The sequence below is a fragment of the Rhamphochromis longiceps genome, linkage group LG10 (genome assembly GCF_057381845.1).
Source record: "Rhamphochromis longiceps isolate RC_006_pf linkage group LG10, R_longiceps_female_GT1.1, whole genome shotgun sequence".
Taxonomy (NCBI): domain Eukaryota; kingdom Metazoa; phylum Chordata; class Actinopteri; order Cichliformes; family Cichlidae; genus Rhamphochromis; species Rhamphochromis longiceps.
The window spans coordinates 36,238,813-36,265,716 of NC_140566.1; the positions used below are offsets into that span (position 1 = coordinate 36,238,813).

The following is a 26,904-nucleotide window of genomic DNA, read 5'->3' on the forward strand; positions in this document are numbered from 1 at the left end:
ACAGTTTGCATACCGCCACAACAGGTCCACTGATGATGCCATAGCCCTGACACTACACACTGCCCTGTCACACCTGGAGAAGAGAGACACGTATGTGAGAATGCTGTTTGTAGATTACAGCTCAGCATTCAATACCATCGTTCCCTCGAAGCTGGACAGGAAACTGCAGGATCTAGGACTGAGCAGCTCCCTCTGCAGCTGGATCCTTAGCTTCCTGTCTGACAGACGCCAGGTGGTCAGACTGGGCAGCATCACCTCATCCCCCATCACACTGAACACTGGTGCTCCACAGGGGTGTGTACTGAGCCCTCTCCTGTACTCACTCTACACCTACGACTGCACAGCCACTAACAGCTCCAACATCATTGTGAAGTTTGCGGACGACACTACAGTGGTGGGTCTTATCACCAACGGTGATGAGACGGCTTACAGGGAGGAGGTCAGCGCCCTGACCCACTGGTGTCAAGACAACCATCTCACCCTCAACGTCGCAAAGACAAAGGAGTTGATAGTGGACTTCCGGAGGTGCAGAGAAGTACACACCCCCATCACCATCAACGGCGCTGCTGTGGAGAGAGTGAGCAGCTTCCGGTTCCTTGGAGTACACCTGGCTGAGGATCTTACGTGGTCAGTACACACAAACAAAACAGTGAAGAAGGCGCAGCAGCGCCTCTTCTTTCTCAGGAGACTGAAAAGATTCGGCATGAGCCCCCGCATCCTCAGGACCTTCTATCACTGTGCCATTGAGAGCATCCTCACTGGATGCATCACCACCTGGTATGGCAACAGCACCGCCTACAACTGCAAAGCTCTCCAGCGAGTAGTGCAGTGCTCTGAACGGATAATTGGAGGTGAGCTTCCCTCCCTCCAAGACATCTACAGGAAGCGGTGCCTGAGGAAAGCGGGGAGGATCATCAAGGACTCCAGTCACCCCAGCCATAAACTGTTCAGACTGCTTCCATCAGGAAGGAGGTTCTGCAGCATCCGGTCCCGTACCAGCAGACTGAGAGACAGCTTCTTCCACCAGGCCATCAGACTGCTGAACACGTCATAGACACCTCAGCTTCACTACTGGAACTTTAACATTATGCACTCCACACTGTATATAAATGCCACTTGTTTTGCACATATTCAACTCTGTATATTTTTATATATTTTATTTATTGTTGACTCTATTTAATTTGTAAAATATGTGTACACACACACACACACACACACGTAGAAAAACATTTAGTATACACATCCAGAAATTATTATTATTTTTTTTGCATATACTATTATATATTGTACATATATTTATTAGTTTCAGATTTAGCCATTCGTATATTTTGCCTGTTTATGTTATTGTATTTTGCACAACTCTGTTGCTTGTGAAGCTCGCACACAAGAATTTCACTCGAATGTGCTGTACCAAAGTACCTGCACATGTGATGTGACAATAAAAGTGATTTGATTTGAGTAAAGAAAATAAGAGAGAGAAAGTTATACTATACAAAAGTCAATGCATTTCAATATCGCTGCTGTTCTGATTCGTTTACACGTTGAAAGGAAGTGGGAAGAAGTACACACCGATTTAATCCCATAAGTTATCAGTTAATATTTAGTTGCGGTGCGTTGGTGGTTCTTTGTGTCCGGGGATGGGCGTCCGGGTACACACCGGCTCACTCCTTGGCGGCCGCTTATCGGGGCCTGGAGCCTGGGGCTCGCTCGGGCCACTTCGGAGGTGGGGTGCCCCCGGCCTCTCGGCCTGGGGCTCGGTCACTCAGGCACGGCTGGCTGCCGGCGGAGCTCACAGGCGCGTCACTGCAACCCCCCCTGGCTTCTGCTCCGTGGCTGCTGAGTGAGCCCTCATCTGGGACTCTCCTCAGCTCTTTCTGGGACAGTGGCGCAGCTGCCCCTCTGTTGGTCTTCCTTGGTCTCTTGTGTTCTGGGGGCCTCTGGATGTCTGGAGTTTTGATCTCCTCCATACCTGCTTCATGCCCTGGAGGACGGGGCTGTGGCCCCCCCACACCCTCTAGCAGATCATCACATGAAGGAACCTTTTAAAAACAAGCGCGTCCATGCTCACAGGTGTACACACGGGTGATCACACCCACAAACTACACCCTTTTTGGCTCCTACCTCAAAGCACACTGTGTTCTGTTGATCTTATGTGCTGCACAATAATGTTTAATATTTAGTATTTACTGTCATATTCCCATATATCATTGTGATGTTGTTTACTCTATTACTCTTGTTCTCTTCTGCTTGTTTTCTTTTTTCTTTCTCAGCAGGTGATCCAGGTGATTGATATATGTGTTTTTTTTTCTGCCCATTCTGTTGGTTTTTGTTTTTTGCCCTTCTCCCCCGTCCCTCTTCTCAGCTGTTTCTCTTTCCCTCTAAAAGAAGAAGAAAAAAAAATATTTAGTTGCTTCCTCATTGATATAATCTGTAATAAAAATAGTGAACAACTATATACTATAATATCACATCATGACATTTTTAAAATAGAGATTCACTTAATTTCAATATTTTCCTTTTCTTTATAGTTCGAGAAGATCATATTTTTATAACTCTTTTTGAACTGTTCTATGTTTTGACGTTGCTTTCATTCCATATTCAGACTGTTCCACAGTTTCACTCCATGCACAGAAACACAAAAGCTTTTCCTTTTAGTACGAACCTTCCCTGTTGTGAAGTGACAAAAAGCCCTTAAATTATAGCTTCCTTCTTTCAACAAGAAAAAACGTACTCTGAATATTACCTGCCAGTTCCTTATTTTTTTCTTTGATTAGAATTTGTGCTGTTTGGAATTTTACTAGATTGGCGATTTTCAATATTTCAGTGCAAAAATAGTGAGTTTGTACGATCCTGTAACCTGCACTGTGGATGATTCGAACTGCTTTTTTTTTGAAGAGTACAAAGTGAGTGTAATGTGGTTTTATAGTTGTTGCCCCAGACATCTGCACAATAGCTTAAGTAAGGTGAAACCAGTGAACAGTAGAGAACATGAAGGGATGTTTGTCTAATACCTGCTTTGCCTTGTTTAGTGTTGCAATGCTTCGTGATACGTTGGAATGAATATATCTTACGTGAGCTCCCAGTTAAGTTTTTCATCTGTTATTACCCCCAGAAATTTATTTTCACTGACTCTTTCAATATCAACACCATTTATTTGAATCTCAGCATTTGTATTTAAACTACTATTTCCAAATAACATAAGTTTAGATTTATTCAAATTTAATGATAATTTGTTTTTATCAAGCCAGAACTTCACTTTACTTATTTCATATCCTCCAATAAATTCTGCAGATCATCACCAGAGCAGAAGATGTTTGTATCATCAGCAAAGAGAACCACTTTTAATACTTTGGACACTTTACAGATGTTGCTAATGTACAAGTTGAAGAATTTTGGACCCAAAACTGACCCTTGGGGTACACCACAAGCAATGTGCATACATAAGGAGCAACCACCATATAATTTCACAAACTGCTTCCTGTCACCTAAATAACTCCGGGCCCAATCTAGAGCGACCCCTCTGACACCATAACGTTCCAGATTTCTTATTAATATATCAGGATCTATAGAGTCAAATGCCTTCGTCAAGTCTCTGAATAACCCAGCCACATGTTGCTTTTTGTCTGTAGTATTTGTGATGTATTCTATTGAATCTAATAGTGCCGATGATGTTGGTCTGCTCGATCTGAATCCGTACTGACTCTCGCATCCCCCGGGTGGTTTTCACACAGCTGAATAAACGTCAAACAGAAAACTGATTAAACAGAAGTGTGAGATGGTCGAGTTTACTCCAGTGTCCTGTTATATTTTAGACAGCAAGGAGCAGACGGCCGAGTTTATTAAACTCCACCGAGACAGCGGTGACGCAGATCTGAAGGCTGGACCGTCTTATTTCACAGCCTCGCACTTCCGGCCTTCTCGGTCTTTGGAGGACCCGGCCCACGTAGACCGCGAAGGCCGGGGTCCTCCGAAAGACGTTTTGGGACACAGCTAATAAGAATCAGAATACTTTATTGATCGCTGGGGGAAATTATTTTTTGTTACAGTGCTCCATTATAAGCAAACATTAACAAGACAGACACTCCAGTCCAGCAGGTGGCGGTAGTGCACTTGACGCTCTACGCCCATAAAAAGATAAAGGAAGAAGAAGAAGGCTCTCACGCATGCGCAGTGTGTCCTCAGAGTCGGGAGCAGAAAGAAGATGGCGGCGCCCGTAGATCTGGAGCTGAAAAAGGTAGGAGCTCCTTACCTGTGTGTGTGACTAGCGCGGCTGTTTCACACGTGGTCGAGTGTTTTTTTCCACAGTTTCCGATTTAAACTGCCTACGACCTCGTCTGTGTCCGCGGGACACCGAGACCGTCACGCTCGTGACTTTAACACAGCTGCGCTCAGGCCTTGTGTCGTCACCGTGAGGTAGTTAGAGCCCCTAATGTCATACTGACGCAGCGGAATCGTGTGCGAGTGGGTTGTGGGTCTCTGGTGAGACGCCGTGACGTAGGGCTAAAGGGGGCGGGTACTTCACAGTGGGCAGGCTCTGTTACCATGGGGACTAACCCAGGTGCGCTCCGCAGGCCTTCTCCGAGCTGCAGGTGAAGATGATTGACACGCAGCAGAAAGTCAAGATGGCCGATCTGCAGATCGATCAGCTGACGCGCGTTCAGAAGCACGCCAAACTGACGCACGCCGAGATCGCCACGCTGCCCGACAACACGCGACTCTATGAGGGTGTGGGGCGCATGTGAGTCACCTACCTTCAACCTTAACACACCTGAACGTCACGCAGGTGTCAGCCAATCACATTGGTTCAATCATGATGTGTTTCAGGTTCATCCTGCAGTCCAAGGAGGAGATCAACAACCTGCTGACAGACAAACAGAAGACGGCTGACGAGAAGATCAAAGAGTTGGAGGTGCGCATGCACACGCCTCTTCTCATTGGCTAACTACTGATTGACATCACGCGTGTGGGCGTGTTCTGCGTGGGGTTAGGGAAACCTAGTCTTGTTAGGAGAGACGGCATCCATCCCACTTTGGTTGGAGCAGCTCTCAAAATAGGACTATCCAGAGTTGGGACCTGTTTCACCTTAAACTTACTGAACACGGTTGTCAGAAGGGAGTTTTTCCTTCTCACTGTTGCCAGGTGCTTATAGAGGGGCCCTTGGCAACAATCTCAACTATCATGTGACCCCCCTCACACACACACAGAGGGTCACATGATAGTTGGGGTTAGAGTCTTTACTTTAAAAATGAAACACGTTGATGTAACTGTTGTTGTGATTTACACAAAAAAAGGAATGAATTGTCCTGCAGTCTGATTTCAGGAGGTTGGAACAGCGTTGGTGTGCGACACACACACACACACACACACACACACACACACACACACACACACACACACACACAGAGCTAAGCACTGACAGTATGTTTGTGCTTGTGATTTCCAGCAGAGGAAGGTGTACCTTGAACGCAGCGTGAAGGAAGCTGAGGACAACATAAGAGAGATGCTGCTGTCCAGGAGAGCCCACTGACCATCATCATCACACACACACTATAATTACACTGTAATACACACACACACGCTGTTTCCCGTGTGAGTTTTCCACAATAAAAACTTGAAGACGCTCTGCCTGCTGGTGGGTTTTTTTAGTCTGTGATTTAAATCTTTACTTTGAATTTGATGATGATGAAGAGGAAGACAACCCTGTTCTCAGTGGGTGATCTGATGATTAAAACCAGCAGACGATCATGTGACTGTATGGAACTACGTTTGCCCAAAGGAGGCGGGGTCATAATGTGATCGGTCACTTTGAATCCATTGAAACAGAAGGATTCAAAGAGCTGACCTGAGGTCTGTGCCCTGAGGTCGATCAGGACATGAAGCAATTATATTAAGCAATTATAACTTACCAGATATTTAAAGCTGCATGTCTAACACATGCTTAACACACATGTGTAACTGCACCATGAGTGGATGCAGCGCTAAGCACAGGCCCTGTATTTCTCTGGTTTTATGATGTTCTCAGTGTTCAGGTGATAAATCAGCACATAACTGAGCAGCAGCAGAAATAACAGCTGCAGGTAAACAGCAGCGACCTGATTCATTTGGTCAGAGATTCATCCGAACAGTGAAGATCCTCTGAACGTCGAAGGTCAAAGGTGTTACGAAATCAGTTTTACCCCGGTTCTTTTATTCGTCGAAAGTTGTCATTTCACAAAACCTTTATTCATCTTCATTTAAGCATGTACTTCTAGAAGGGAAGACGAGGCCGGTGTGTCCCTCTGCAAAAAATCTTCACTGCTTTGTCTGTGAAACACAGTTTTGTAGGGGCGACCCCATCATAAAACCCCCCACGGTGTGCTGCAAACTCTGTGTCTATGTGCACGAGCACATGAATGCCTACATGTGCGCGTTCCCACGTGTCCCATGTGAGTGCTCGTGTGTGACTGTGTGCGCATACCTGTGTGTATGTGTGTGCACATGAGTGAGTGTGCGTGTGGATGTGTGTGCGTGACAGTTAAAACACTGTGGGTGTAGGTGACTCCCTAGGTCATAAAACCCATCTCCCTTCCAGACCAGTTATCCAGTTACAAATGTTGAGACCCCCACCCAAACATCCTCTGGGGAATTTCCACTCAGCATTAACGCCTCTCTGTTTTACTTTCACAGTTCAAGTGGGGGAGGGGTCTCCTACAATCTACTCCTAAGTTCACGACACAGTGAGGCCTTTATTATATTAAGGGCAGTGTCAATGTCTCTACAATAGTTCTACATTCTATGTTAACACATTTCTAAACTCTAAAATCAGCTAAACACTCCTACAAAGGTCAGATAAGCTGCCGGTGTAAGATGAAGCTGAAAGAAACGCACATTTACCTGGACAGGTGAGTGACATCAGAGCCCCGACTGCATGAAACTTTCTGAGAGCCAGCCCACTTGTTCATGTACGTGTCACCTGTGTATCCTCGGACTGTGACGCCCACCCAGCCCACATCCTGGGCTTTCCACTTATGTCATGTGACCAGTTTACCACCTCCTTTCAATCAAAACCGCCGACACACCAACAAGAGGAGAGGTTAGCAAAATACTCTCCCTCTACTACTATTGTTACCATAGTAACTACATGTAGTGGTGTTTATTACATGGTTATTACCTGTGAAATTGTCTTTCTTTGAATGTGAGCTGCAGCGGACACCAGGACAGGTTCAGTGCTGCTGTTGGAGTACAAAGGTGAAGCAGAGGGTTTTGTACACCGCAGCAGAGGGAGGTTCAGACTGGATGAAGAGGAGGAGTAACGCCTGGTCTAGGAGAACACGACGAAGAGGAGGAAGACACAGGACTACCTGACGAGGAGATTGACTCGGGCGGGGCGGTGCTCGGTGGGCCAGCACGAACTGTGTGCATCATTTAGTTCCAGGATAACGTATCCAGCGTAGTATCACATTAGATTACTGTGTTGAGAGTATCCGGTACTTCAGTACTCGTGTGAGCCTGAAGTCCGAGAACACTGGAGTCCGATTAAGCACATGGATGATAAACTGAAGGTTTGGCAGCTGCTCCTCAGACCCCGCTGTCAACAACAAACACCACCTGCCAACACAAAGGTTTTCTTTGCCACGTCAGTACATGTGGTTGCCTCCACTGACCAGAATTATCAGCAGGACAACGATGGTAGGTTAGCAGGCAAAACCTCCTTGCCTACAAGTCTCTGCCCCCACTGCTGCTAATGGTCTGGGGCTGGATTGTCTGTGGAGTGACCAGAGACTGGTGCTGCAGTCGACTTGTGATTGGTTGGATCGGTTCCCACAGGAACTCACATAAGCTTTGATCTATATTTCACAGCCATCGATCTCAGAGTCTTCTAACAACTGGAACCACAGTGAAGGACCAAGTGTCACAGCCAATGAGGCGCCAGGAGAGGAGCATCAGTGATGGTGGAAGAACTACGTCTGTTCAGCTAAATATACAGGTTAATATCGTCCTGGTAGCAAACAGCAGAAAACAAGAATAATGAAGATTTTTGTTTTTTCATCTAATTAAAGGTTTTTAATGACACCCTAACACGGGTGGGGAACTCCAGGCCTCGAGGGCCGGTGTCCTGCAGGTTTTAGATGTGTCCTTGATCCAACACAGCTGATTTAAATGGATAAATGACCTCCTCAACATGTCTTGAAGTTCTCCAGAGGCCTGGTAATGTGATTCAGGTGTGTTGACCCAGGGTGAGATCTAAAACCTGCAGGACACCGACCCTCGAGGTCTGGAGTTCCCCACCTCTGCTCTAAAGCTGTAAAGTGGTCCAGTTTGATTTTCTAAATTCAGCTGTAATTTCAAACCAAAGTTGTCCTTTTGTTGTTGTCCACTATAGTCCTGTGTGTTTAAAAAATACATTATAAGTAGTTTTTAGGCTCAAAAAGAAATTACACACAAAAAAAGTGGAAGGTACTCTTCTTCTTTGGTTTCCAGGAGCTAATACCGCTGTTAGAGGCGGGGCTTAATGTCAGACAGGAAGTCACCTGCTGTCAGGATAATTAAGTCTAATCAGGTTATTGTGTCACAAACAGCTGATCCATCAGAGCGCTGACACTGAGGTCAGCGAGTGCTCTGTACCTGTCTTCATGACCTCAGTCTGTGGCCACGCCCCTCTGCAGGACATGTATAGGAATTTCTTTTATTTATGTATTAATCACATTACTTTATTGTATGATACCTTGGTGCCACTGGATTTTAGCATGTCTCACACTCATGCAGTTAGACAAATGGTGGGGGTGTAGTAAGGAAGTTGGTGGGAGCAGACGACTCCACAGGAAGAATCTTTTGTGTCTTCGAGGACTCTGGGAGGTAGCAAGGGAGTGTGAACCTTAAGGTGTGAAACAGCTGTGTACTGCATTTTGTTCCTGGAGAAGGCATTTAACTGAGGTCAAAGGAGCTTGCAAAGAAGGAGCCAGAGTTTCGGGTGAGCTCATTGTGAAACCTGGCCCCACCTTATCATGCGAATTCCTGAGATCAGATGGCCCAGGATGTGAGTGGGCGTTAAGGCGTCTGGGAAGGATCTCAAAACTGGATTATAGATGGCAGAGAGTTGGTGTCGTAAACCCCCGCCTCTGTTCAAAGATGGTCGCTCACAGTGGACATAGATGGCTTCTTTCACTCCTCTCAAACCATCTGTCCTCTCTGTCCAAAATGTGAACATTGGCATCCTCGAAAGAGTGACCTTTGACCTTTAGATGCAGATGGACTGCTGAGTCTTGTCCTGTGGAGGTGTGGATTATTGACCGCCTTACATATCACCGCCTTTACCCAGGGGATGCCATACCCTGCATTTACGGACTTCCTAAAATCCACAAGGAAGCTGTCCCACTCAGACCCATAGTCAGTAGCATAAACTCAGCCACTTATAACATTGCTAAACACCTTGCTACCATCCTTGCTCCTCTCGTGGGGAACACCCCACACCACATCAAGAACTCCACTGACTTCACCGACAAGGTCCAGAAACTTACCCTGGATCCAGATGAAACCATGGTGTCCTTTGATGTAGTCTCTCTCTTCACTTGCATACCCACCACGGAGGCCGTGGAGACTATCAGAAAACGACTACAAGAAGACAGCTCGTTGGAAGACAGGACCAACTTCAACCCCGATCAGACCTGCACACTGTTAGACCTCTGCCTCACCACTACATATTCAAATACAACGAAGGCTTCTACAGACAAAAACATGGCTGTGCCATGGGCTCCCCCGTGTCACCTATTGTAGCCAACCTTTACATGGAGGAAGTGGAAAGGAAGGCTCTTGGCTCTTTCAAAGGAAGAGTACCCAGCCACTGGTACAGATATGTGGACGACACCTGGGTCAAAATCAAGACACAAGAAGTGGAATCCTTCACTGCGCACATCAACGCTGTGGATAAAAACATCAAGTTCACCAGGGAAGACACAAAGGACGACTGTTTGCCTTTCCTGGACTGCGCCGTGCACATTGAAGAGAACGGCAACCTCAACATCGAAGTTTACCGGAAGCCCACACACACGGACCAGTACCTCCTCTTTGACTCCCATCACCCTCTGGAACACAAACTTGGAGTAATCAGGACCCTACACCACCGGGCACAACATGTTCCCTCTAAGCCTGAAGGGAAAAAGAAGGAACACACACATGTAAAGGAAGCACTCAAAACCTGCGGCTATCCTAAATGGGCGTTCTTAAAGTCAGCAAAGAGGCACAGAAAAGAAGACCAGACACCAGCGAGGGAGGATAAGAAGGACAGACGCAACAACATTGTCATCCCCTATGTAGCCGGTGTATCAGAGGAACTCAGGAGAGTTTTCTCCAAGCATGACATCCCAGTGTATTTCAGACCCAGCAACACACTCAGACACAAACTGGTTCACCCGAAAGACAAAACGCCAAAACACAGACTTAACAATGTGGTGTATGCTGTACAGTGCAGCGAGGAATGCTCAGACCTCTACATTGGAGAGACCAAACAGCCACTTCACAAGCACATGGCACAACACAGAAGAGCCACCTCCACAGGACAAGACTCAGCAGTCCATCTGCATCTAAAGGTCAAAGGTCACTCTTTCGAGCATTTTTGGACAGAGAGGACAGATGGTTTGAAAGAGGAGTGAAAGAAGCATCTATGTCCACTGTGAGTGACCATCTTTGAACAGAGGCGGGGGTTTACGACACCAACTCTCTGCCATCTATAATCCAGTTTTGAGATCCTTCCCAGACGCCTTAACGCCCACTCACATCCTGGGCCATCTGATCTCAGGAATTCACATGATAGGGTGGGGCCAGGTTTCACAATGAACACACCCGAAACTCTGGCTGATTGGGACCCATGCCCAGTTTCCCACCTTGGCTCAGGCGATTAGAGGATCATCAGGGGGTCCTTTTGTCCCTCTGTGGGGGGAAACTCCCACTAGGTTTATATCTGGACTCTCCACCATTTGACCTTAGAACTGAAGAAGCCTCTCGGATGAGAGGTGAAACGTCTTCAAGCAACTTAAAGAAGTCCAGACGCTTTTCTTTGCAAGCTCCTTTGACTACGATGACCTGGATGACTGAGAACCTTCACAGACGCATTTAACTGAGAGCCATGCTAGGCTCAGAGAGACTCTGCTGACCTGCCCTGCGGTCATGCAGGGACTTCATCAAGCTTGTTTTTTTCTGTTCTTTGTGTTTGATTAAAGAATGTTAGCTACTGCTCACTGCTCGTCTGCAGGCTTTATTTAAACGGAAAACTTCCACAACAGACAACAGCCTGTCTGCTTACTTTATTAATAAAGACTCACAGCTGGAACTGCTTCAGCACAGAGGAGGGCCTAATCCAGCTCAACACCGTCAGAGGTAACTGCGGTGACGCATAGAAGCTCCAAGTTAAGAGTTTCATCAGAGCAGCTTAAATCAGACAGAAAATGAATGGAGTCTGGTTGGAACAGATTACCTTTCAGAGGTTTTTTATTCCTCTTCATTAAGAGTCAATCACCAATCAATAACCAGTCCGTACTGGCTTCTTCATGATCAGTAACTAAACTGATCAGCAGACAGGTGAACCGCTGCTCTGTGGTGTGATGTCACAGCTGTGAGCAACGACATCACTGTGACATCATCACCTGTTGTTGTTGTTGGGGTTCTGGATGAAGTTGATGGAGTAGGCGCCGCTGGCGGCGTCCTGGTTCACCTGGAAGTTGTTGGTGGAGAGTCCGAACGGCCGCAGGACCATGTTACCTAGGTCCTTCAGCTTACCTGTGGGTCAGAGGTCACAGAGATCACAGCTCCATTGTATGTCTAATGTATGGCTTTTATTGTGAAAGGACTCCAGGCCCTGAGCTATCAGGCTGCAGGCTTTTATTGTTTAAGTCGCATCTCTGTAATGTGAACAATCAGAGCCAACAGCTGATCAGAGTTCATGTCTGATCTGTGTGTGCCTTTAAAATCATGTGGATTGATCATGTGATTTCATTTCAGTCTTGTCACCGATTGGCTCCTCTCACCTGTCACAGGTGATGTTATGGCTGAAAAACACTGTCTCCACCTGAACAGGTACCAAGCTGCATGTCGCACCGACAGGTACGTACCAGACAATCATGGATGATTGATTAATGGTGTGTTCAGGTGCAATACGTACTAAGCATCTCCTCCTTCAGCTTCTCGTTCCTCTCCTGGATCTGTAGAGGCAGCCTCTGATAGAGACACACAGGTGGACACAGGGTGGGAGACACAGGTGGAGGGAGAGAGAGAGAGAGGTCAGCTGTGTAAGTCTGTTTTTCGTCCCTTTCACGCCTCCTTAGCGCTGACCCCTGACCTCAGAGGGGGCTGAACCTGAATAAGCACAGGAGGCCCTGGTAAACCCTACTGGTCGCTCTGCACGCCACTGTGACACCATCAGACTGGCACAGGAAGCTGCTGTAGTCGCCACGTTAGACGGAGGAGAAGAAGAAGTCAGAACTAGAAGCAAAGTTTGAAGATCTGAGACACTGTCGAGTGTTTGTTTCAACGATTTTTCCACAGACTGCTGCAGCAGCTCTGACCGTGTAGGAAACGAGGAGGCGTTTCTCTTTTACTGGCTGAGGTGTTTTTGCAGGAGGTGGCGCAGAGCCATTGCAGGGGGGGTCGTGGTATGAATGAAAACAAAACAAAACAAACAAACAAAACAATGTTTGGACGCAGCGAGCATAATGAACATTGTTTTGATGGGGCTCCCACACAAACACAAAGCAGAGGATGAAGCATCACCAGATATGCTTCCAAACCAGCTTCCTTCCAGGCCAAAGACTAGAACGTGTGATGAAGCATATCTCGCTTTAATACAGATTTTACTTGCTGTCAAATCTTGTTTATTTTGGGTTGTTTTGTTTTGACCCGTTGTTTTCTGTCTGTCACTGACAGTAAACTGCAATGAAGTTTGAAAACAAAATATGTGCGTGTGATAGGAGGATGTGTTTGTGCGGGGGGCCTAGCAAAAAAAGTTTGGGAACCACTGTTTTACTGAGTGAGGAAGCTCTGAGAGTTGTGACTGTCTTTAACAGGGACGGATCAGAGGTCATGCACGGTGATGTAAACATGCCAGACTCAAGTAAAAGTGACCAGGTGCGCCTGCAGCCCCAGCGGATACACTCATCAAATAAACTGTGTTTGAGACGTGTAGCAGCTGCTTCAGTTTAACCAAAAGGCATTTCCAGTGGAAACTGGCCGACGTATCCCCACCATAACCATGTATAATATCCACAAAACTTAAAAAGCAAAGTCGAACTAAAACGTACTAAAAATGTCCTCTGTACCTCAAGATGGCGCTGGTGTACGTGGCTGCTCGTCTGTCGCTGTCAGTTTTGTTTGTTTTTATATTGCTCCTGTCGTGTGTTACTCAAGAAATCGGGTCATTACTGGTGTACGATCGCCAATCGCTTCTGAACCTCCGAAGTTCTGGACAAAATACAGCTCCATTTTCTAACGGAGGTCAGAATTCATGGTGTCCGCTGCTGTCACATATCCCAACTTGCCTATGCCGTGCTGTCATGCTACCTCCCCGGCGAAGCGTCGGGGTAGGCGCAGTGGTCGGCTGGTCAAACTCAAGATCTCTTTGGTGCACCATCTCACTACCGTCAAAGATTATTTCCTGGAGTTTTTGTGCACCAACGTTTCCTGGACCCCGTGGGTTCCTGCCTCATCCCTGTGGTCTGCCAGGATGATGCGCCGCTCCTCCGTGACCCCTGTCCTCCTCGGCTCAACGTGCGCCGGGCGAACCTCGACAATCTGAGGCCGCTGTGTCGGACTCCCTGTGCCGCTGGGGCTTTTACCTCATCCCCGGCGCCTGTCAGGATTGGGCTGGTAAACGCCAGATCACTCGTGAACAAATCTTTTATTCTGAATGAGTCCGTCATCTCCTGGAAATTGGACTTCATGTGTGTCACGGAGACTTGGCTTAACACTGGTGAGTCCAGTATTTTATCCGAACTTTTACCAGCGGGTTGTTCCTATTTTAACACACCAAGGACATCAGGGAGAGGAGGAGGTACGGCGGTTGTTTTTAAAAAGGATTTTAAATGTAAACAGTGTGTTTTACAGCCCTCGTCTTCCAGTTCTGAGCTCACGTGTTTTGAAGTTCTAACTCTGTGCTCTTTGCTGTTATTTATCGTCCCCCTAAATACAATAAGAATTTCATTAATGACTTTTCAGAATTTCTAGCTGGGATTCTGCCCAACTATGATCATGTTCTTATTGTGGGAGATTTTAATATCCATGTCTGCTGCCCTGACAAACCTCTGGTGAAGGAGTTTTTAAGCCTCATTGACTCTTTTAATCTGGTCCAGCCCGTACCTGGTCCCACACATGAACATGGACACACACTAGACCTGGTCTTGTCACACAGTCTACCTGTGTCTAATGTGGAAGTGACTGACACTGCCTTCTCTGACCATATGGCTGTATTATTTGATGTTGTGTTTTCACACACTACAGTTCAAACCAGCGCTCCTGTTCGCCGCTGTCAGATTATTAACCCTTCCACTGCTGCCCAGTTCTCCTCTGCTTTTAACCAGCTGTCTATCCCCGCCGATCGTACTCCCTTGGACACAGAGAACCTCAGCTCCTGGTTTCAATCTTCTTGCCTAACCATTCTGGACTCTGTGGCACCATTAAAAACCAGGAAGCCCAAGGCTAAAACCGATCCTTGGTTTAATGACGCCACTCGGGCTGTGAGGAGGGAGTGTCGTAGAGCTGAACGCAGATGGAAGAGGGACAAACTGCAGGTGTCTCTGCAAATCCTAAAGGACTGCTGGCGCCTCTATCAGGATACGGTCAAGGAGGCTAAAAGAAAATACTTCTCTAAGATCATTTCCTCCAACAGTCACAATCCACGTGTTATTTAACTCTACTGACTCAGTCTTAAATGCTCCACAAAGTGGCTGCTTGGAGGCCTCTCATAAACTAATGATTTTATGTGTTTTTCATTGAGAAGGTTGCAGCCACGCGGGCACTCATGAGTCCGACCCCTCTGTCTCGATCCCTTGCTCTGCTGTTTTTAACCAGTTTGAGCCTGTGACTCTTTCTTATTTAGAGGATGTGGTCGGCCACCTGGTTCCCCAAATGATCCTGTCCCACCACAATTTTTTAAGGAGATTTTTCCTAGCATAGGCCAGGCTGTTCTTACTGTTATAAACAGCAGTTTAATATCTGGTGTAGCCCCTGCTCATTTTAAGCATGCAGTAGTACAACCCTTGCTTAAGAAACCTGCCCTGGACCACACTGTGTTGGCTAACTACAGGCCTCTCTCCAAGTTGTCTTTTATGTCTAAAATCTTAGAGAAAATTGTACACTGCCAATTGATGTTTTTTTTAAAGGAGAATGGTGTCCTAGAGGTCTTCCAATCAGGTTTTAAAAACTTTCATAGCACGGAGTCAGCACTCTTAAAGGATTTTAATGATATCTTCCTTACCTGTGACTCTGGTAATCATGATGTTCTTGTCCTCCTTGACCTAACAGCTGCCTTTGACACTGTAGACCACCGCATTTTACTGACTCGCTTGCACCATCTTGCAGACATTCGTGGTACTGCTTTGAAATGGTTTAGGTCTTATCTTTCTGACAGAACTATTAGTGTTAACTTTTCTCAATTTTAGGGCCTCTACTTTTTTCATTATATTTACAGCCCCTGGGAACCATCCTCAGAAGGCATGGAATATCCTTCCACTGCTATTAAGCCACTTCTAGCATCTCTAGAAGACATTAAATCTTGGATGTCCCTAAACTTTCTAAGATGTAATTCAAGCAAAACTGAGGTGATTCTGTTTGGTCCTAGTGGACCTTGTGAACCCTCCGCTATTGATTTGGGACCCCTGGCAGAGTATTTTAAATCTGTTGTTACTAACCTGGGTTTTAAGATGGACAGTGATTTTAAATTAGACAGTCAAATTAGGGCTATTGTCAAGTCCAGTTTTTATCATTTAAGGCGTTTGGCAAAGAGAAGACCTATTTTATCCAGGCTGCATTTTGAAACAGTAATCCATGCTTTTATTCCATCTCGTTTGGCTTACTGTAATGTGCTGTATTTTGGAGTTAGTCAGCGTCTTCTCTCTCGTCTGCAGCTGGTCCAAAATTCTGCTGCACGACTTTTAACCAGAACTCGTAAAAGAGAGCAAATAACTTCCATCCTGGCTTCACTCCATTGGCTGCCTGTATATCTTAGAGTTCATTTTAAAATTCTCATGTTTGTTTTTAAATGCTTAAACCAGGGCTGCCCAATCCCAGTCCTCGAGAGCTACTATCCTGCAGCTTTTAGATGCATCCCTACTCCAACACAGCTGAATCAAATGGTTTGATTACCTCTTCAGCATGCCATCATGTTTGGCAAAGGCCTGATAACAAGCCATTCATTTGATTCGGGTGTGTGGGAACAAGGATGCATCTAAAAGCTGCAGGACGGTAGCTCTCGAGGACCGGGATTGGGCACCCCTGGCTTAAACGGTCTTTCCCCAACTTACCTCTCTGAGCTTCTTCGTCCTTACCTACCCCCCAGGTCTGCTCCTGGAGGTACCCAGGTCCAAGAGGAAGCTCAGAGGGGGCGGGGCCTTCTCTGCCCCAGCACATTAGAGAGGCCCCCTCACTGTCCACTTTTAATGTAAAACCCGTTTTTACTTCTTGGCTTATGACACAGTCAGACCCTGATTTTATTGATTTAATTCTTATGTGATGATTTTATTGTTTTAAACGTTTTTATATTGTCATCCGATATATATCGTTATATCGAACAGCCCTACGGACTCGCGTACTTGAGAATTGAGAAAGGGCCATTGTACCGGTATTACCGTGAACTGTATAATATAGCCCAGTCCTAGCAGGGAGGCAGTTTATGTAAGGTGTGGTTACAGGGGGCGGGAGCCTGCAGTACAGGGAAGGCGATGTGACGCCATACATACGTACACATTTCTTTCTAAACACGACTGAATCCACAGAGGAACATCCTCACAAAAACAAGCTGAGTTAGACAATGACTGATGGTGTCAAACAGATGGTGCAGGTGATTCCAGCTGTTCTCCCTCACAGCAGGTGTTTGATTTCACTTCCTGACAGCGCCCACATCGTCTGAGGCCTGCCCAGAGTCTGTGTGTTCTCCAAGCATCAAACCGGGGACCCTTCACATGTAAGAGTTAAGCTGTTAATCACCACAGGAAGTCTATAAGATCTGCACCAACACGAGCGCTCTTCTTCTACAGAGAAGTAACCTCAGCAGGGCTCTGAGAACACTCTGACCTGGCGCCGTCATGAACACACTACAGCAGTTACCATGGTGACCTGCCTACACGACAGACAAACTGCATCAGCCCACAGACATCCTTAGTTTGAGAACTTTCAGTGAATTTACATTCATCATGATTTCACCTACAGAGTACTCCATCAGCCGGTCATCTCTTTAACGGGTTCACTTCCTGTTTCTAAAACTCCGCTAACTGGCATCACAATTTAAAGACTGATAAATTATACAAATGAAATGGAGATTTCATGTAAACTCCAGCTTCTTTGGCTTTTAGCCCACATTTTAGGTTTTAACATTGAACAGAGCTTGCCTGGTTCTGCTTTGTCCCACAGTCAGTGAACTCACCATGGCCGCCTGCCTGGCAGCAACATTATTTGGGTCTCGTTCCAGAACCTTCTGGTAGTCCTCCAGAGCCTCGTCCAGCTTTTCTGTCTGCTCGTAAAGCTCCGCCCTCCTCAGCAGCGCCCGCAGGTAGTCAGGATCCAGCGCTATTGCTATGGGAACCACAAAGCCAATCAGTCAGTACAATGAATAATTATTACACAGCCGCTGCTACCCAGGAGGGGTGTGATGTCATCGCTCACCTCTGCTGCAGTCTGAGATCGCCTGCTCCTTCAGATCCTGACAGAGACACACACTGTAAGCACGCCGCTAACCTGTTAGCACGCAGCTAATGGCATTACTGATAACTGATCATTGCTAACATGCAGTGTTTTGCACGTTTCAAACTTTTGCTCTCATTGGTCGATCAGGAGGAAACGCCCACCTGCTGCAGCACGAACCTGGTGACTCGAGCAAACTGCAGTCGCAACATTAAATGTCCAGCGGCCTAATTTGGGGCTGTGTGATGCCCACGCACAGGGCATCACACAGGAAGTGACACAGGAAGTAGAAAACGTTAGGGGGGTACCCAAGTTTCAGAGGGAAACGAGCGATGTTTACAGCGTGTGGACGCTTCCTCCTGATTGGATGAGGTGTATCTGTGTGCAGAGCCACAAAAGGACTAACCAACACAAAGCTGTGTTAGAGGTGAAGCAGGTACTCATAGAACCAGACTTCTGTCACACCGACGGCTCTACATCCTTCATGTTAGCAACGATACTGGCATAGAGCTAGCGTGTTTATAGCATGTTACCAGGTGCAGCCTTGCGGCGGCTCTGTTGGAGAACAGCACAGCTCGCTCTCTGCTGAAACAGATGGGGCACACAGACAGCGCATCCGTGTAGTTTCGCCCCGCCTCCGCCCAGTCTGTGGGAACAACAAGCAAATGTTACACACAGAGCCCAGAGCAGGTCACCACGGTAACAGATCAACATGTATGACATCACCATTTCTGAAGACGGCTCAGTTTCCTGATGAGCAACAGTAATAAATAATATTGATTGCTCCAGCAGGTCAGACTGAAAGTGATCATGTGATCAAGTCTCTGTCATTCAGCTGCAAACACAGAGCACACACCTGAACACGTGTTCATCCAATCACATTCATTCACCCTAATCTGATTTCACGTCTCCTTCATCAGGCCGTGGGAGAGGAATCTTTCACGTTTCCATGGATACAGGTTAAAGTCTCACAGTGCAGGTGGCAGTGCTGAGCATGCTCAGACACAAAATCATTCACGGCAATCAAAATTTATTTTCCCGCCACAGATCACCAGATTCTGCTGGTCTGAGTCAGAGGTCGTTCAGGGTCAGAGGTCACACAGACTCTCACCTGTGGTTTAGGCGGCTCTCAGGGTTCGTGTTTGTGTGAGATGAGTCACATGATCCATACTGCCCTTTTTAAATGGGTCAGAAGCAGCCAGCCCCGCCCCTTTCATTTGACCGTGTACGGGAAACCCTGATAGTGTGACCTCTGACCCCTTGCAGTATGCAGGAGCTCCACAGTGCTGATCTCACAGACTCACCTCCCCTCTTAAAGTGGGCGTTTCCCGCCTCCTTCAGACTGATGCTCTGCTGCCGTCGACTCTGAAAAAGAAGAACTCTGATTTACCACCGTGTGCCGACACCTAAATGTCTCTCAATGCAGGTACTGGTCAGCAGGTATTACCTCCTTCTCCTCCTCGGTCAGCTCCTTTTCCACCTCCCTCAGGTAATCATCATCAAACTCTACGGCTGGGCTCACCTCCTCCTTCAGCTCCGTGTCAGAGTCATGCAGGGAGTCTCCATCTTGTTGCTCCTTCACCTCCTCCTCTTCCTTCACCCCGTCTACCCCCTCCTCCCCCTGCTCCACATCCTCTGTCTCCAGTGGAGCTTTCACCTCCTTCTCGTCCTCCTCTTCCTTCAGTCTGTCTCCCCGCTCCTCTCCCCGGTGTCCTTCTGCTGCCTCCCTCTCTGTGTCTCCTCGTTCAGTCTGTGTGTGTTTAAAATGAACGTCCTGCTGGCTCTCCTCTCCTCCTGCAGTGGGGTCAGGAGGCTCCAGCGTGTCCGGACAGTCATAGAAGTCCTCCTCGTGCTCCTCCTCCTCGGCCCTGCTGTGTCTCTGTATGCCTCCTCCGCTCATTCTGAAACTCTGAGCTAAAATAAAAATTTAACAAACTGATTAGAGGCCTGACCTTTGACGTCACACAGAGCCAGTGTTAGCCAGCTAGCTGCACTGAGCTAACAGCTTCAGTTCCTGCTGAGCCTCACTCTTCTTCTGTGGCGATCAGCTGATCAGCTATTGAAGGATCGGCGCGATTCGCGTCTGCGTCACTTCCTGTTGATCAGCCGGTATCGATCACTGGTCAGGTTTCTGTTTGTTTACTAAGGAGCTACATGCTAACAGCTAAGCTAACGGTCAGCTGGGACTCTACACGCACGTGTCAGTCGTAACTATGTCACGGCTCTGCCTGACGTCATCGAGGTGACAGTCCGTTGCATATCGATAACCACAGAAACGTTAAAATCAGCTGCTTTTCGGTCTCACCTGTAAACACCGGTGAATCTGCGCGACCACGCTCACTGACGTCATTTCCTATACGAGGAACGCTTCCGTTTCCTATTTAAAGTGTCCTGTAGGTACCGCCCCCTGCCGGAGGAGTAGTTTGGTCTTTTTTATTTTGATATGAACTTTATTTGACTATCCAGAGTTGGGACCAGGAAGCAGAGTTGCAGTCTTACACGCCTCTCTGCAGCTTCTCTCCTCCTGCTACCCCCCAAAAACCCATCTCCATAGAGACTGTGTCAGCTCCCAAACAGACAAAAACAAACTAAAAACCAGCAAAAAACAACTTAAACATAAAAATTCACAAAGAAAGAACAATACAGTATCCACATCTGAACCAAAGAGTAGAACAGTGAAATGTGGATTATTAAATATTAGGTCACAAATGTGTTTAAATCCTGCCTGTTGATTTAAACAGGCAGGAGAAGGTACAGAGGGTCGGAGTAAAAGAGGAGGACACTCTTCATGTCTGTCTCCACGTTGGTTGAGTGTGGAGTAAGTGCATATGAGAGCATGAGGGTGGGAATGGATGTTTGTATCTGTGTGTGCCTGTATGTCTGTGTCTATATGTCAGGTTGGGTATCAGACACCACCTCTCTGGGAACATCTCAGGCCCTCCAAGGTTTGGAGGTTTATCTCCCCCTACCACCACTTCCCCTGCCAGTGGCGGACTCCCTCAGGTGTCGGTGCGTTGGTGGTTCTTTGTGTCCGGGGATGGGCGTCCAGGTACACACCGGCTCACTCCTTGGCGGCCGCTTATCGGGGCCTGGAGCCTGGGGCTCACTCGGGCCACTTCGGAGGTGGGGTGCCCCCGGCCTCTCGGCCTGGGGCTCGGTCACTCAGGCACGGCTGGCTGCCGGCGGAGCTCACGGGCGCGTCACTGCAACTCCCCCTGGCTTCTGCTCCGCGGCTGCTGAGTGAGCCCTCATCTGGGACTCTCCTCAGCTCTTTCTGGGACAGTGGCGCGGCTGCCCCTCTGTTGGTCTTCCTTGGTCTCTTGTGTTCTGGGGGCCTCTGGATGTCTGGAGTTTTGATCTCCTCCATGCCTGCTTCATGCCCTGGAGGACGGGGCTGTGGCCCCCCCACACCCTCTAGCAGATTATTACATGAAGGAACCTTTTAAAAAACAAAAAACAAGCGCGTCCATGCTCACAGGTGTACACACGGGTGATCACACCCACAAACTACACCCTTTTTGGCTCCTACCTCAAAGCACACTGTGTTCTGTTGATCTTATGTGCTGCACAATAATGTTTAACATTTAGTATTTACTGTCATATTCCCATATATCATTGTGATGTTGTTTATTCTATTACTCTTGTTCTCTTCTGCTTGTTTTCTTTTTCTTTCTCAGCAGGTGATCCAGGTGATTGATATATGCATTTTTTTTTCTCTGCCCGTTCTGTTGGTTTTTGTCTTTTGCCCTTCTCCCCCGTCCCTCTTCTCAGCTGTTTCTCTTTCCCTCTTTCTTTCTCCCCTTCTTTCCCCCAGTCAAGTCTGTCCCGTATTCAGCAAGTGAAAATAAAATAAACAATAAAAGGTGAATCAAATGGACCATTACGGCAAGGCTGGGATGGTCAGTTTGGTAAAGTAAATCCGTTGGGCATCTTTCTTTGCCTTTAGACAACAATTCTGATGCAAAAGAGCCAAACGGGACAGGCAAAAAAAAAAAAAAAAAAAAAAAAAAAAAAAAGAGGAGGACACTGGGACAGGAGGAGGTGCAGAGGGTCCTAGTAACAGAGGAGGACGCTGGGACAGGAGGAGGTGCAGAGGGTCCTAGTAACAGAGGAGGTGCAGAGGATTTGAGTAACAGAGGAGGACGCTGGGACAGGAGGAGGTGCGGAGGGTCTTAGTAACAGAAACTAAGCATACCAAACCAGTTATTGTCATTCATCACAAGGATTCAATTTGTTGAATTTCATTTATTTTGTTTAGACTGATACAAACAGAGAAGAGATTTTAGAATCACAGATTTGATATTTTCTCTGCATTCAACACATTTCTGTTCTGGTTGTTACTGATAAACATAAAAAGTTGAACGCATCTTTTTGGTCACTGTGTTCTGCTGCCACCTGCTGACAGAGTTGGATATTACGCCATAATGAAAGTTTTAGAATAAAATCTTTATTTCATAGACTTGATTAATCAGATCTTTATTTGAAACAATCAAACTTGATTGATTTCTCTTTGGAAATGTGTTTCCATCTAGTCAGCTGTTAGTGTGTCATGTGACTCTTTTATAATCGGAACACGTGGAAGGTCACAGTGGATCTTTAAAGTGTGATGAAGAGGAGGAACGTCGGGTCTGAGCGACCCAGGAAGCAAAGGCTGAGACTCGAGCATAGACTCCGGGTTTCTGAGGAAGTCCACAGCCTGCGCCAAATGAGGTCACGCCTGTGAGGAACCAATCAGAGAGCAGTGTTCCGTCAAACCTAATGTGAGGCTTATATCTATATTCTGTGTGTGTGTGCGTGTCTGTGTGTGAGACACCAACCAATCAGAGTCCAGCTTCCATCATCCAGACACATCAGAGGACCACCAGAGTCGCCCTGAAAACACCACATTTAAACTTACACACTTACAGCTTACAGACCATCAGCACTGAGAGCACAGCCTGAGAGTCACATCCATGTTACAGGTTCATCCTTTACTCAGTACGACATGCAAAAGAATCAGAATCTGAACACTTTATTAATCCCTGAAGAAATGATGTGTTTACAGTCACTCTGAGACGATAAGAGGAACAGGCTGAATTATATAATACAATGTGTTATAGCGTTACAAAATATAAGAAAGAGCTCTAATATATACAAATAAGTCAATTATAAATATCCAGAATATTACTGTGTGACTGACATTTGACTCTAACCTGTAAAACTTTGTTATTTTACTGTGGAGCGTGTGCAGATAGTGAGGTTGTAACTACTGCACTGTGTGCTGTGCATTAGATGGAGGAGTTGTACAGCCACTGGCAGGAATGATTTCCTGTGTTGTTTAGTAGTGTATTATGGGTAATCTCAGTCTCCCACTGAGCGTGCTCCTGTGAGTGGCCAGCATGTCATGGAGTGGGTGGGAGGTCCAGCATTGTCCTTATCTTGGACAATATCCACCTCTTAGACACCACCCTAAGGGAGTCTGGCCCCACAACATTACTAGGTTTGTGATCAGTTTATTGAGCCTGTTGGCATCGGCGACCCCCAACTTGCTGCTCCAGCATGCAACAGCAGAGAGGATAGCACTGGCCCCAACAGACTCATAGAAAATCCTGAGCATTGTCAGACAGATGTTGAAGGACTTCAGAGAGTCTGGCCCTTCCTGTATAGTGCAACGGTGTTTTAAACCCAGTACAGTTTGTTATCTACATGTGCTCTAAGGTATTTATAGTCCTCCACCATAAAAGGGGGTCATACGTTTGCTTGTCCTCCAAAGACTGAACTATACAAACTGAAGTGAATGCTGCAGTACTTCTATATAAAGAACTGCCGTTAGGTTCAGACGCTGCACATGTACCTTCATCTGTCCCTGCAGTCTAAAGAAGAGCTGAGGAGGTGACATGCAGAGTGTGTTGTTCAGATATGAATGGTGTCCTCCTTCGGTGTACAGTAACCTGATGACATAGGGTGGATGTTTAAGGGTTTCTGACTCAGCCCAGCACAGAGTAACCACCATTCGGGTGGATACAGTGGGTGAGAGTGTGTAAACATCTGCATGAGCTGAATAATGAATTTGATATTGTAGGAAAGTTTTTTTTGCATGAGTTTGAACTATCTGAACGGTAAGTACTGGGTAACACCTTCTCCTCTGTCAGTAAGTTTTCGTCAGTGAGCTGAGAGTTATTCAGGGTCTGTTTGGAGGGCTCCGGTTGGTTCTTCCTGATAAAGGCTCTGAGTTCTGGTCACTGATTAAATTGATGATGTTTAGTTCAGGACCTCTGAGGGTAAAACCTTCATTCTTTTAGCTGGTTCACCTCAGAGGTTCTTCTCACCTGTCTAACAGCCCTCCACCTTATTCTCTGTCTCCACCTGTCTACTGAGGTGATGAAAACTCTTTTTAAAGTTTTTACAGCTTCTCCTACTCTGCGACACTGAGTTGAATGTTTGTGCTGTTGTTGGAGTCAGAGGATCTAGAACGTTCCTAGTTTTGAATAAGCTGAAGCTTTAGGCCTAAGACTTTAAGCTCTGATCTTTTGGTGCCCAAACGTTAGCATTACCCTGTCTGTGTTATGGTGGATGTTTGGAGTCCAGGTGAGAGGTTACCTGACAGGAGTCGACCCCTCCCTCTTGGTATCCGGCACAGAGCATGCTGGAGGTGATGGTGTACTCGGGTAGCTGCTGTTGACACAGATCCTGATCCACCAGTGGAATCTCGGCTTCCTGGAGAACATTGGGGAGAGAACCTGAGAGAGAGAGATAGGAAGTGAGAGTGACTGCTAACATGGACTCTACAATAAAGATGACTGCAGTGGTGTCATCCAGTGGTTTTCAAAGTGCAACAGCCCCAACATTTTGGGGTTTTTTGCTTCAGAGAGCGGACATATTTGTACAAGAGGGTAGCGTGTGTTACGGAATAAATATATATTCTTAGTGCTTATTTTCTGTTTATATTGTTTTATAGAGCACAGTATAGAAGAAACGGCACTTTGAGTTATAATGTGTGGTAAAGGTCAGAGTACTGTGTAAGACAGGAAACTCTGCACGCTTTGTGCAGGCCTGCAGAGTACAGGAAGTGAAACTAGGTAGAGTGCAGAGCAGGAGTTGTTTTGATCGAAACTATGTGTGACTATGTGTGACGTATAACAGAACTATATTATACGCATTTGGCTTGTAATGCTATAGATTTGCTCAGGATTTGGCCTGTGCTCATCCCTTTCCGGAAAGTAATGCTTGAATAAAATAATAATTATTTTTGACCACACTGAGTCGGAGTCTTTCTCTGTCAGTAAAAGAATATCAAAGAACCGAATTTGATATGTGCTAACTTATCAGCTGCTAACTTAGTTATAAGACTGTATGTGAGCATGATATCACTTGCTCAGCAGCAACATCCATTGCTTCAGTCTTAGCTGCTGCAGGTTAAACCACTCCAGCTCCTTTTTGCTTGTGTTAATGCTAGCACCATTTTGCTGTGTCAACCTGCCTTTACCATACTATAAGACTATTCCTTATTCAATTCAATTTTATTTATATAGCGCCAAATCACAACAAAAGTCGCCTCAAGGCGCTTCATAGGTACAGACCCAACAATCATATGACCGCCTATGAGCAGCACTTTGGCGACAGTGGGAAGGAAAAACTCCCTTTTAACAGGAAGAAACCTCCAGCAGAACCAGGCTCAGGGAAGGGCGGGGCCATCTGCTGTGATTGGTTGGGGTGAGAGAAGGAAGACAGGATAAAGACATGCTGTGGAAGAGAGACAGAGGTTAATAACAGATATGATTCAATGCAGAGAGGTCTGTTAATACATAGTGAGTGAGAAAGGTGACTGGAAAGGAAAAACTCTATCTCCTATAATAACACTTAGTTCACAGGTGACCCCTTTCACTCCGCCCACCACCTGTTTGACCTGCTGGTTGGTGCCTCAGGTCAATCAGCTCATGTCCCTCCAGACTCACTAACAGCTTCTTCCCCTGAGCCATTCGGACTGTTAACAAACACTATTCCCCACACCTTCTCCTGCCCACCTGCCCACCAATCTGAGCCATGGTCTGAGTAACTCTCATCACTCAGGCCACTAAGTGGTTAGGGCAAGTCCTTTTGCACTACTTTCAAGCACTTTGCAACTTGTTCTGTATTTTGTACCTTTCAATTGTTTTTTTTTCTTTTTTTTAGGAAATATATTTCTCTTGATTGTTCCCTAATCCTGATTGGATCTATTTTGAATTGTCGGAATTACATCTTGTTATAATAACCAGTACAGTTCTGTTTCATTCATTCCTATTAAATATTATCTGTAGGGAGAATATTGGAGAATATGTAATTCAAAATACTATCTTCCAAGCAGAGACAGAATTTACAATTAACCTGAATAAAGCGTTTGTTTAGAGTTTGTGCTGCAGATGTGGAAGCATTGTACATCCCAATCCAGTATCATAACAAAACTACATTATTTTAGCAAAGAATTATAAGAATTATAATGTTACTGAATTTACGTTTACCCTTAGCCAGCAGTTTTAAATTTCCCTCAATGTCGCCCGCTCTGGCCCCTGGAGGACGATGACTATGGTTGCCGGTGTCTCTAGCTTCACATGTCTGAGAACAGAATGACCAATTACCAGAGTCAGTACGCTACCTTCGGCTGCATCAGCTACAGGGGCTAGCTACGGGTGAATGAAGGGTGCGAAGCCGAGTCTCCAATTCAGTAATCCTGGCCTCCAGAGCTGCAAATATGCTACATTTGTTACAGGTATCATTACTGCCAAAGGAGGCCGAGGTGTAACTGACACAATGAGCAGGAAAGTGCAGGAGGGACAGGTGAAGAGGCCATGCTGCTAGCGAGTCGGCTACGAGCTAAGCTAAGATAGAGAATCAGTAAAGACACAGTGAGTGAATACTTTGGCTATAAATTAGGGAGTGAGTACACAGAGAGTGTGCTTCGGATGAAGCACGTGAAGATTATACTATGAAATAATTTATCTATAAGTTTTTAATTAAATTGCTACACAGACAAGCTACACAAAAACACCACTGTGTGTTGGAACCAATGACTGTATAAAACCAATTACT

At 46.3% G+C, this 26,904-nt stretch overlaps 3 protein-coding genes across 4 annotated transcripts in view; 1 reads left to right on the plus strand and 2 right to left on the minus strand.

The window, feature by feature from the left end:
- Positions 1-4,075: 4,075 nt before the first annotated feature.
- pfdn1 (prefoldin subunit 1) lies at positions 4,076-5,623 on the plus strand. The gene is made up of 4 exons (XM_085421583.1): positions 4,076-4,234; positions 4,572-4,738; positions 4,825-4,909; positions 5,444-5,623. Exons 1-4 carry the CDS (start codon positions 4,202-4,204, stop codon positions 5,525-5,527), a joined length of 369 nt encoding a protein of 122 aa, XP_085277709.1. The 5' UTR covers positions 4,076-4,201; the 3' UTR covers positions 5,528-5,623.
- Positions 5,624-11,435: 5,812 nt separating this feature from the next.
- ttc1 (tetratricopeptide repeat domain 1) lies at positions 11,436-20,250 on the minus strand. 2 transcript variants are annotated; one of them, XM_085421520.1, is made up of 8 exons: positions 20,165-20,250; positions 19,307-19,773; positions 19,164-19,224; positions 18,393-18,505; positions 17,842-17,878; positions 17,603-17,751; positions 12,134-12,188; positions 11,436-11,751 (listed from the first exon to the last, which is right to left on the minus strand). In XM_085421520.1, the coding sequence occupies exons 2-8, from the start codon at positions 19,757-19,759 to the stop codon at positions 11,615-11,617; spliced, it is 1,005 nt and encodes a 334-aa protein (XP_085277646.1). In that variant the 5' UTR covers positions 19,760-19,773; positions 20,165-20,250; the 3' UTR covers positions 11,436-11,614. The 2 variants fall into 2 exon arrangements, with proteins under 2 accessions (XP_085277646.1, XP_085277648.1); XM_085421522.1 differs by lacking the exon at positions 20,165-20,250 and having other exon boundaries at positions 19,307-20,158.
- Positions 20,251-21,955: 1,705 nt separating this feature from the next.
- tmprss15 (transmembrane serine protease 15) overlaps positions 21,956-26,904 on the minus strand; it is a 39,734-nt gene continuing 34,785 nt past the window's right edge. Inside the window, exons 25-27 of the mRNA XM_085421469.1 lie at positions 24,439-24,578; positions 22,677-22,731; positions 21,956-22,576 (exon numbers count right to left, since the gene is read on the minus strand). Coding sequence (XP_085277595.1) covers positions 22,443-22,576; positions 22,677-22,731; positions 24,439-24,578 — 329 coding nt within the window. The 3' untranslated portion in view covers positions 21,956-22,442. The remainder of the gene's footprint in view (positions 22,577-22,676; positions 22,732-24,438; positions 24,579-26,904) is intronic.